The sequence below is a fragment of the Leucopleurus acutus genome (assembly GCF_964270905.1).
Source record: "Leucopleurus acutus genome assembly, chromosome: 7".
NCBI classification, from domain to species: Eukaryota; Metazoa; Chordata; class Mammalia; order Artiodactyla; family Delphinidae; genus Leucopleurus; species Leucopleurus acutus.
The window spans coordinates 42825116-42837405 of record NC_139150.1 but is presented as its reverse complement, the minus strand read 5'-3'; the positions used below and the strand labels follow the sequence as shown (position 1 = coordinate 42837405).

General features: G+C 37.2%; 1 protein-coding gene across 3 annotated transcripts in view; it reads left to right on the top strand.

Moving 5' to 3' along the window:
* VPS13A (vacuolar protein sorting 13 homolog A) overlaps nucleotides 1–12290 on the top strand; it is a 238885-nt gene that overhangs the window by 115182 nt on the left and 111413 nt on the right. For all 3 annotated transcript variants that reach the window (XM_082843241.1, XM_082843242.1, XM_082843240.1), the window contains exons 32-33: nucleotides 2674–2841; nucleotides 4170–4474. In XM_082843241.1, coding sequence (XP_082699367.1) covers nucleotides 2674–2841; nucleotides 4170–4474 — 473 coding nt within the window. The remainder of the gene's footprint in view (nucleotides 1–2673; nucleotides 2842–4169; nucleotides 4475–12290) is intronic.

Genomic DNA, 12290 nt, shown 5'->3' with positions numbered 1-12290 from the left:
CTCTTCCTCCTCCGCCTCCTCCCTATTCTTCTCCCTCTTGGGTTCCAAATATTCTTATTAGATTCCTGTTAGATATTGTCCCATAACCTTTGGATCCTCTGTTCCACTCTTCCCATTCTTTCCTCATTATGTTTCACTTGTGTAATTTCTTTTGACCTATTTTTAAGTTCACTGATTTTGTCCTTGGCTCCGTTGAATATGCTAATAAACCCATTGAAAGTATTCTTCATCTATTACCATGTTTTTTTAATCTTTAATATTTCCCTTTGAGTCTTTTTTCCATTTTCCATTTCTCTGCTCATATTCTTCGGTCTGTTCATTCATATTTTCCATGTTTTCCACTAGAAGCACTTACCTTAGTAATCATAATAATTCAAAATCCACCGGCTGAAAGTTCCAACATCTATGTTATAAGCAAGTCTGATTCTGTTGATTGCTTTGTCATTTATTTTCTTCTTGCTTTTTGGGTTGTTTCATAACTAATGATTGACTGTCAGACATCATATATAGGATAATAGAGACAGAAGTGAATAGTATTTATGTCTGAAAGTGAGTGTGCCTCCTTTTTCTGCTAGTCTATTAACATGGGGGATTGAATCCAGTTAATGGAGAGCTGAACTGGGTTTGAGTTTTCTTGTTTAATATGATTCCCTTCAATATACCACTGCCTCACATTCCTTCAGCTATGTGGGGGAATTTTTGTTGGAGTGCTGCTTCATACTATGCTGTTGACTTTTCCTCTACTCTTGTACCTCAGAAAGTTCTCTTTCCATACTCTTGGCTCTTTCCTTGATGTTTAGAGTCTACTGCTGCTTTTTCGTAGAGCTTGCCATCTTGATGGTATTTGGGGGTGGCGGTAGAGTGGGAAGATGTTTTAGGTAGCCTTGTCATTTGTCCTAGTTCAGGTTCAGTCTAGCCAGATCTGTTTCTCCAGGTCTCAGAAATGGGGCATTCTTGGTGATCCTGTCCATCCCTCCCATGGCATTTGACTCAGATCTTTGGTAGCTCCTGTATGGGAGAGTATGCCTTCCTGCTCCAGTAGAAGGTGCTCTATAATGGGTCCCAGAACGGTTTCTTCCCCCGGGTGTAGAGGGAATTTTATCTTTTCCTCTAGGGTATGGTATCTTCACCTGTGCTCTGAGGGCAACAAGGTTACTGCCTGTCTGCTAGTTTCTTAAGGCTTCTGTTCTAAGAGAATAATCCTGATGGAACTTTGGGCCTTTTCTAGAGTGGAGGCTTCTCCTCTCTTTGAGGGTTGTACCAAGGAAAGCTTCCTCTGGTATTCCACTCTGGCCCCAGTCTCTCAGGAGCTCCCAGCAGAAAGCACACAATGAAGTGCTTGCAACTAAGTGTGAGCTCCTCTTGTGTCTGTGACTCCCAGGGATTCTGTATGTCACATTATAAGTTCATAGTCAACCTTTACCATTTTATCTGACTTCTTACTTAGCTTGTATGGTATCTGACAGCTCTTTTCTTCTGCCCCTTACCACAGGTGAGCTGGTGCTTAAGGTTCTCTCTTGAAGGTATCTTTTTTCTTTAGATTTTAGGCTGCTTAGTTGGCTTGTGACCTCAGATTTCTAATGGTTTTAAGAAAAGTTATGATTTTGTAGTTTATCTGTTTTTGTTTTTCTTGTTCTTAAGGTTTGGAGTAACTGTCTCTCCAGCATTCTACATCCTAGGCAGAAGCAGAATTCCTACAGACTTCTGCTTAGTCTCATCTTACATCTCAACCTTCAGACAACTATCCTTGATTCCCGGGGTTTTTTTGTTCCATGGTTGGAATTCATTTACTTCTTGATGATTCTTCAGCCCTCTGCCTTACTTCTAGCATTTAGAGGGTCAAGAAAGCTATAAACTAAGTTAGTGAGTGCTCTGTTTATCTTTCAGAATATTTTTGACATTTCACATCTGCTAATATCTCCACCATTTTTAACTGGTATTGCAGAGTTTGAGACATTATACTGCTGTAGGTAATTCTTGTTTGGCAATTGAGATGACTCTTGACAAACTAGTAAGGAACAGAAGTATAGTGATAGGAGAAAACTACTTGGAAGGATCTGGATAATTATTCACATATCTCAAATGAAGAAAATAGATTATATTAAGTTTTGACAGTGACTGAAAAATACCTTTATGTGGCAGTTCTCAGTACACATGTATACACACTAAATGAAAATGTGTATTCTGATTTTTTTTCTGTTTTTCCATTTAAAAAAATCTTCTGCCAGACCTAGTAAATTGATTTCATGGCCCATAAAGGGAGTTGCCACTACTGATTTGAAAAAACTTGCAGTGTAGATTCTAATAAAGAAGTTAGGGGCTTCCCTGGTGGCGCAGTGGTTGAGAGTCTGCCTGCCGATGCAGGGGACGTGGGTTCATGCCCCGGTCCGGGAAGATCCCACATGCCGCGGAGCGGCTGGGCCCTTGAGCCATGGCCGCTGAGCCTGCGCGTCCGGAGCCTGTGCTCCGCAACGGGAGAGGCCACAACAGTGAGAGGCCCGCGTACCGCAAAAAAAAAAAAAAGAAGTTAGAATTGTTGTCTTATTTGTACTTGGCTTGACTACTTACAAGATTTTCCAGATATGTGTGTATACCTTGCGTTTGCTTTATTTTTGTACTGAAGACATATCATTTCGAAAGTGGATTTTGACAATTAAATTTTCTCTCATTAAGGCTGTTTATATTACTGGAAAAGAAGTTTTCAGCTTCAGAATCGTTTCTTATATGGGTGCAACTGCTGGTTCTGCGTACACAGACATGAATGTGTTTGACAGTCAAGTTAATTTAACCGTTGGTTGCATTGAAGTAGTTCTTGTCACAAAATTTCTGTATTCTGTATTGGTAAGTATGTTAATCGGTTTTTTATTTATTCTTTCCTACTAGTTGGAAAGTGTTTGCTGTGCATCAAGCATAGATGAAGCATTCCTTACTTGATTTTTTTGTGTCCTGATTTTTCAAGATATTCTGGGTACCATATATCATGACTGAAATGTATAGTATACTGTTTATATAACATCATTTTCACATGGGAATGTTCTAGCTAATTGAAATATGTATTTTATAAACATATTAAATATGTGTATATTATATATCATATATGTTATCTATATTAATTGAATTCTTTATACATTATTAGTTTGAGTGTTTTACCTGACTTCCAGCTCTAACTAAAAGTGCTAAATATATAATTGAAGTTTGGTTTGGTCATTAAGAAAATTATGTTTTCTATTGCATTCTAGTTCTGTGAATATTTGGGGCTTTGAGGGATTTAGATTTAATCCCTATATGACACTTCCCTGAGGTATTTAAGTTCTGTTTCTGCCTTTCATAGTTTTGTTTTTTTTTCCCTTGCTGTCAGCTGATGTTTTTTCCTGTGTCATACCTGTCTCTATGACTTCACTATTCATTCTTTTAACTAAGTTGTGGTATATAAACTAAATAATCAGTTGATTCTAAATAAATAGTGTTGCTGTTTTTGTGATCTTTTAAACTGAGGTTATCATGCAGTTTTTCCTATAGCCATAAAAACTTTCTTGTACAAAAAAAGTAAAAATGAAAAAGTATTCTTGTTTAATTTTTTCTAATTTCTTTTTATAACTCAGAAGCATTATATCACTGAGCCCTTTTGTGATAGCTTTATACTCAAAAATTATTGAAAATAATTAAAACATGAAATTAATTAAACATGAAAATTAAGTATAATTCTGGGTGTATTTTATATCATTTAGTATTTTTCCCACATTTCAGGAATCAGAAAACTTTAGAGTTCTTGACAGACATATTTTTATTACTGTTTTATCTTACAAACGTAAATAAGCTCTCTGTCCATTGTGGTTGTGTAGGGAAGTACAGTGTGATTGTTGAGCCATTAAGGAAAGTGAGATAAAAAGGGAAATAGATGCCAGTGAAACATTGGAGCATCCACATGTTGCTTTGGTCCAGGGACTAGATTTTTACTGTTTTACTGTGTTTTTGTATCTTTGTGTTTCTCAACCTTTATTGCAGAAAATTACGGTTTAATATAGACAAGTCAGACTTTGAATAAATAATGCTTAGTTGTTCCAAGAGAAAATTTTTCTTATGGAGGTAAAATCAGAAATATCAATATACATTTAATAGTTTTATTCATTAATGGTAGCCTTAAGAATATAATTCTGTTTTCTTTATAGGCTTTTATAGATAATTTTCAAGCAGCTAAACAAGCCTTCGCAGAGGCAACTGTTCAGGCAGCAGAAATGGCTGCTACTGGTGTAAAAGAACTGGCACAAAGGAGTTCTAGAATGGCATTGGATGTTGACATCAAAGCCCCAGTTGTGGTTATCCCACAGTCTCCAGTTTCTGAAAATGTTTTTGTTGCTGATTTTGGACTAATTACAATGAAAAATACGTTCCATGTGATAACAGAGAGTCAGATCAACCCCCCACCCATTATTGATTTGATAACGATAAAGCTGAGTGAAATGCGACTATACAGGTAAGCATCTCACAAATATATTTATTTATATTTATATATTTATAAATATATATTTTAATATAAATTAAAATATATTTATATTTATATAAATAAATTATATTTATTATTTATATATTTATTTATTGCATTGTAGAATGCAATCCTTTTCTAACTTTTTACATTAAAGGCTTTGGTATCTTGAGTTTTCTGTTTAGAGTGGAACTTAATTTTATTATAACTGTACTTAATTTTGTGATTTCCTCTTCCCCAAGTATTTTTTGGTAAGATCAATTATAATCTTCTAGTTTTTAAAAACCTAGGAAGTATTGGAAAATTCCTCATTAGGTAATTAGGAATGCTGTAAAATTTGTTATCTGAGGAAGAATATTTGTACTTACTTGCAGTTCTTTATAAATTATAAGGTTATGGAAGAAATGGGAGAATTTCTAATATATTTATTCACTCAGCAAATACAGCAGTACCCAAAGTACTCTATCAGTTTTGTGCTGTGGATCTGATATGCTAATTAAAGACACACACAACACACACACACACACACACACACACACACACACACACACACACGCACACACAGTAGAGTACAATCTTATATATTCACTCTGCATAGGATTAGGAATTAGGGGAATAAGTGAATATCCAGATAGTTTCCAGAACTTTTACTGTGCTGTTTCTAATCATCTATTCTAGATTTAATGCCCTTTTCCTCTTACAACTTGGATTCATCACTACTTAAACTTGCTCTTTTCTTTCTTTCTGTAATTTTTTTCTTTGATCTCATTCTATTTATTTTTTTCCTTTTTATTTTTGCTGCTTCTCTGGCTTCTGGCAGGTCTGTCTCCCTCCTGCCATTCTTTCCATCAACTGAATATTTTTAAAACAGCTTTATTGAGATATAATTAGCATATAATAAATTGCATACTTTTAAAGTATACAGTTTGATAAGTTTGATATGTATACACTTATGATAGTTTGAGTACAACTGTGTTAATTCTTCCTTAAATATTTTGTAGAATTCACCAGTGAAGCCACTGGGGCTGGTATTTGCTTGTGGGAGATTTTTAACTACGATTTCCATTTCTTTAGTAAACTTGGGACTATTCAAATTAATTATTTTTGAGTGATTGTTAATTTTTTTCAAGAAATGTGTCTGTTTCACCTACATTGTAGAGTTTTATGACATAAAGTTCAAAATACTCTCTTCTTACTCATTAGTATCTATATTGATGTTACCTCCCCCATTCTTGATATTTATAATTTATACCTTAATCAGCCTGGCTAGAGGTTAATCGGTTTTATTGATCTTTTTTTTTTCCTATGGGATAACTGGGTATCCATTATTTTTTTCCCTTCCAGTTTTATTGAGATATAATTGACATACAGCACTGTATAAGTTTAAGCTGTAAACATAATGATTTGACTTACCTACATCATGAAATGATTACCGCATAAGTTTAGTAAACATCCATCATCTTCTATAGATACAGAATTAAAAGAATAGAAAAAAAATTTTTTTATGAGGAGAACTCTTAGGATTTACTCAGTTAACAATTTCCATATGTAACATACAAGAGTATTAATTATATTTATCATGTTGCACATTATATCCCTAGTACTTATGTATCTTATAACTGGTAGTTTATACCTTTTGACTAACTTCATCCAGTTCGCCCTCCTCCTACCCCTTGCCTCTGGTAACCACACATCTTATTGCTTTTTCTATGAGTTGGTTTGTTTTGAAGCGTAATTGACCTACAGAACTATGTTAGTTCCTGTATCATAACATAGTGATTCAGTATTTCTGTACATTTCAAAATGATCACCATGGTAAGTCTCTACCATACAAAGATATTACATAGTTACTGACTGTATTCTCCACACTGTACATTTCATAGCCACGACTCATTTATTTTGTAACTGAAAGTTTGTACCTCTTAATCTCTCACACTTATTTCTCTACTCCCCCCACCCCTCTCCCCTATGGCAAGCACCTGTTTGTTCTCTGTATCTATGACTGGTTTCTCTTTTGTCAACGTTTCTTATTTGTTTTGTTATTTAAATTCCATATATAAGTGAAATCATACAGTATTTATCTTTCTCTGTCTGATTTATTTCACTTAACATAATATCCTCTAGGCCCATCCATATTGTCACAAATGGCAAGATTTCATTCTTTTTTTGTGGCTGAGTAATATTTCATTGTGTGTGTGTGTGTGTGTGTGTGTGTGTATACACACACATACATACATATATACACGCACCACATCTTATTTATCCATTCAGCCACTGATGAACACTCAGATTGTTTCCATATCTTGGCTACTGTAAATAATGCTGCAATGAACTTACGGGTATGTGTATCTTTTCAAATTAGTGTTTTCATTTTCTTTGGATAAATACTCAGGAATGGGATTCCTGGGCGGGGCCAGTTCCTGACAAAGCTGTCTGCGGTATTCAGGGTGTCCCAGAGTTAGTGTCATCCCTGGTGGGCAGGGCCAGATATTGGGGTGGTTGAGAGTCTCAAGGTGTCCCAGAGCTGGTGTTGGGCCACTGGTGGGCAGGGCTGGGGCCCAGTGGTCCCATGGCTGGTGTCTGCCCACTGCGGGAATAAGGTCATGTCCTCGGGGGGGGGGGGCGTGCCGGCCTGCTGATGGTCAGAGCTGGGTCCTGTGGTCTCTTGCTGTAGAGCTTGGTGGTCCCAGAGCTGGTGTCAGCCTACAGGTGGCAGGGCTGGGTCCTGGGGCGGCCAGGAGCTCAGGGGGTCCTATGGGAGTTGGTCTGCTGGTGGGTGGAGCTGTGTCAATGTTCAGCTAGCTACTTGGTGTGGGATGTCCCAGGACTGGTGCCTATTGACTGGTGGGCTGGGACGGGTCCCAGTGTTAATGAGCTAGAGGGAGGATTCCAAAATGTTGCTTGCCTGCAGCATTGTCCTTGTGGTTGAATGAGCATCCAGAAGTGGCTTCTGCCAGCATCTGTGTCCCCAGCGTGAGTACCAGAAGCTTCCTGCTTCTCTGGGAGGCTCTCTAATATCAGCAAGTGGGTCTGACCCAGGCTCCTTTTAAATTACTGCTTCTTCCCTTGGTCTCAGGACATGTGAGATTTTGTGTGCACCCTCTAAGAGTAGAGTCTGTTTCCTACTGCCCTTTGACTCTCTCAAAAGTATGCCCCACTGGTCTTCAAAGCCAGTCATTCTGGGAACTCTAGGCTGGGCAGCCTGATGAGGAGGGTTGTACCCCTCGTTCCTTGGGGAGAACTTCTGCAATTATAATTATCCTCCCATCTGTGGCCTGGGAGTATGGTTCTTTACTATACCGTGTCTACACTCCTCCTACCTGTGTTGTTGTGGTTCCTTCTTCATATCTTTAGTTTTTAAATAGCTTCTTCTCTGCTGGTCTTAGGTCATCCTCACTGATAGTTACTCTGTAAATATTTGTAATTTTGGTGTGCTCCTGAGAGGAGGTGATCTTAGAGTCTTCCTATTCCTCTATCTTGGCCATTCCCTGGTTATCCATTCTTGACAGTTCAGTTTTATTGCTCTTAAAGCACCAGCTTTTGGTTTTTTCTCTTCTTTTTCTGTTTTCTCTTTCATTGATATCTGCTTTGATATTCATTATTCCTTCTCCTTACTTTGGGTTTAATTTTGCTCTTTTTCTAAGTTTCTTTAGGTGGTGGCTCAGATGATTGATTTGAACATTTCTTTTCTAGTATAGGCATTTGGTACTACAATTTTGGAGTTCTTCTCTGTAGCTCTGTCCTCTCTGGAATTTTACCATATGAACTCTAGCTGCCTTGGTTTCCCTGGACTCTCAGATCTGTCTTCATAACTCATGGACTTTACTGGTTATTTCTTGGCTTATCCATCCCCCCACTTTTCCATGACCTTTAAATTATCTCAAAACAATTGAAGTTGGAGCATTAGGGCTCATCTTGTTTTTTCTTGTCGCAGTAATCAGTGTCCATTGCCTAATGTCCTGTATCTTGAAAAACATTTTTTAATATATCTTGCATGTGTGTCTTTGTGGGGGGAAGGGAGGAATTGTTTCAGGCAGGAGAGTAAATCTAGTTCATGATATTTCATCTTAGATGGAAGGAGAAATTTCCATCAATTGAATATTTGAGTATTTATTAAGCATGTAATATATCCCAGGCACTGTGCTAGGAACGTGAAGTATCGTAGTGAGCAGTCTTTACAAGGGATGAATAAATAGTACCTCCCTCATTAGATTGTTGAGATAGGTACTATTTAATGAATTTTATGAGCTGATGCATAAAAATAGGATCACATTTAGATTTTGGAAGGGTTGTAGAAAATAGGTCAAAAGGAGACAAAACTGGAAGTTGAAAGAATGGTTTGCTAACTGCTGGAGTAATTCACGTAAGAATTAGATGTGACTCAGTCTAGGATAAGGAATTGAGGTAGTAGAGGAATAACCAGGTGTGACAAATTTGAGAAGTAGAATTAAAGGTAACTGATTATTAAAGGGGTGTCAGGGTTAAAAGAGAGTAGTTAAAATAGACTCCAGCTTGCAGGTTTGTAAAATTCAGCATTTGGTAATAATGCAGTTCAGCGAGATATGACAGAGCAATGCAGAAAAAAAAGTAGAGTGGAGATGTTAACAAGTTCTCTAATGGGCAAAGTAACTTGAAAATGGTTACATGACTTTTATATGAAGATATCTAGAACCAGATCTGGAAAGCACCTAGATATAGTATCTGGATATTGGAAAGTGTTTGGATTTCTAGATTTGGGAGTGTTTAATAATATTTAACTAGTTATAGAAGCCATCAAAGTGAGTAAGGTCACACAGAATTTGTAGAGTGGGACATGTGGGGCAGAATGCTGAGGAATGTCCATATTTAAGGAATGGCAGATGAAAATCCCTCAAAAGAGGTTAAGATGGAGCAAGCAAAATGATGGAAAGGGTACCAGGAGAATGTATTGAAGTAGCGTTGAGGATCATGTTGTTGATAACCATGAATTAACAGTATATGATTTTTTTTCATGTAGTACTTGATATTTGGTATTTGGAATCCAACAGTCTGTTGGATTCAGGCAAGACAGTTTTTAACAAGCAGATGTGACTGAAGATAGTGAGACAAGATTTTAAATATTGAAAGTCATGTTGACAGATAATGGAGAGGGAAGAAATTGAAGACAAGAAAATACTGATAGACTAATGGAATATAGAGAGTGGTTTATAAACTGGAGATTCAGTAGTCTCAAAGTCTTCAAAAATGAACACTGACTAGTTATTGATAGATTGCAGCAAGAATAGAAGGTGGTTAACCTGGATGGTGTTACTCTTAAAGGAGTAGAAGAGAGAGTGGATGAGCATTGTTCCAAATTAAGAAAAATGGTTTGTATCCCTCAACTCTGAGGTAGATAGAGTGTTGGAGAGAAATCAGACTTTAATAGAGCTTCATGGAAAGCCGGGTTTCAGTTAAGATAAGAAATTAATGATACATTTAATGAAGACATAGGAAAATGTAGAATGATTTGTTTAGCCAAGTCCAGGGATTTCAGAAATTACAGGGAAATATTGAAATGAAAGAGTTCTATTTTAATAATAGGCTATAGACATACAGTAATAATTTAAACCTTTAGGAGGCTCATTAACTTGGAGTTTAAACTGTGTAAAAGTCTGAATTTACTAAAAACAGAACATTTATGCATCTATATTTAATCACGTCTTGTTTGACTTCAAGAAATGATCTAGACACATCTTCTATTCAACATAGTATTGGAAGTCCTAGCCACAGCAATCAGACAAGAAAAAGAAATAAAAGGTATCCAAATTGGAAGGGAAGAGGTAAAATTGTTATTATATGCAGATGATATGACACTATATATAGAAACACCTAAAGGCTTCCACACAGAAACTACTAGAACTGATAAACGAATTCAGCAAGGTAGCAGGATACAAGATTAACATATAGAAGTCAGTTGCATTTCTTTAAAACAACAATGAAATATCAGAAAGGGAATGTAAAAAAAAAATCCCTTTTAAAATTGCAGCCCCAAAAATAAATACTTAAGAATAAACCTGACCAAGGAGATGAAAGACTTATATGCTGAGAACTATAAAACATTAATAAAGGTAATTGAAGATGATTTGAAGAAATGGAAAGATACCCCATGCTCTTGGATTATTAAAATGACCATACTATCCAAAGGAAACTACAGATTTAATGTGATCCTTATCAAACTGCCCATGAAATTTTTCACAGAATTAGAACACACAATTCTAAAATTCATATGGAACCATAAAAGACCCAGAATGGCCAAAGCCTTCCTGAAGAAAAAGAACACAACAGGAGGCATAACCCACCCAGACTTCAGACAATACTACAAAGCTACAGTAATCAAAACAGCATGGTACTGGCACAAAAACAGACATATGGATCAATGGAACAGAATAGAGAGCCCAGAAATAAACCCACACACCTACGGTCAATTAATCTTTGACAAAGGAGGCAAGAATATACAATGGGAAAAAGACAGTCTCTTTGGCAAGTAGTGCTGGGAAAGCTGGACAGCTGCATGTAAATCAGTGAAGTTAGAACACACCTCACCATACACAAAAATAAACTCAAAATGGCTTAAAGACTTAAGCATAAGACATGACACCATGAAACTCCTAGAAGAGAACATAGGCAAAACATCCTCTGACATAAATCATACCAATGTTTTCTTAGGTCCGTCTGCCAAGGCAATAGAAATAAAAACAAAAACAAATGGAACTTAAGCAAACTTACAAGCTTTTTCACAGCAAAGGAAACCATAATCAAAATGAAAAGACAACCTACAGAATGGGAGAAGATATTTGCAAATGATGCGACTGACAAGGGCTTATTTTCCAAAATATACAAATAGCTCATACAACTCAACAACAAAAAAAATCCCAATCCAAAAATGGGCAGAAGACCTAAATAGACATTTCTCCAAAGAAGAAATACAGATGGCCAACAGGCACATGAAAAGAAGCTCAACATGGCTAATTCTTCTTCTTTTTTAAAATAAATTTATTTTATTTATTTACTTTTGGCTGTGTTGGGTCTTTCTTGCTGCATGTGAGCTTTCTCTAGTTGTGGCGAGCAGGGGGCTACGCTTCGTTGCATTGCGGTGGCTTCTCTTGTTGCGGAGCACAGGCTCTAGGTGTGCGGGCTTCAGCAGTTGTGGCACGTGGGCTCGGTAGTTGTGGCTCGTGGGCTGTAGAGTGCAGGCTCAGTAGTTGTGGTGCACGGGCTTAGTTGCTTCGCAGCATGTGGGATCTTCCCGGACCAGGGCTCGAACCCGTGTCCCTGCATTGGCAGGCAGATTCTTAACCACTGCGCCACCAGGGAAGCCCCAACATCACTAATTATTAGAGAAATGCAAATCAAAACTACAGTGAGGTACCACCTCACAGCAATCAGAATGGCCATCATTAAAAAGTCTACAAATAACAAATGTTGTAGAGAGTGTGGAGAAAAGGGAACCCTCCTACACTGTCAGTGGGAATGTAAGTTGGTGCAACCACTGTGGAAAACAGTGTGGAGGTTCCTCAGAAAATGAAAAACAGAACTACCAGATGATCCAGCAGTCCCACGCCTGGGCATATATCTGGACAAAACTATAATTCAGAAAGATACATACATCCCTATGTTCATAGCAGCACTTTTCACAATAGCCAAGACATGGAAACAGCCTAAGTGTCCATTGACAGATGAATGGGTAAAGAAGCTATGATACATATATATACAACGGAATACTACTCAGCCATAAAAAAGAATGAAAGAATGCCATTTGCAGCAACATGGATGCAACTCGAGATTATCA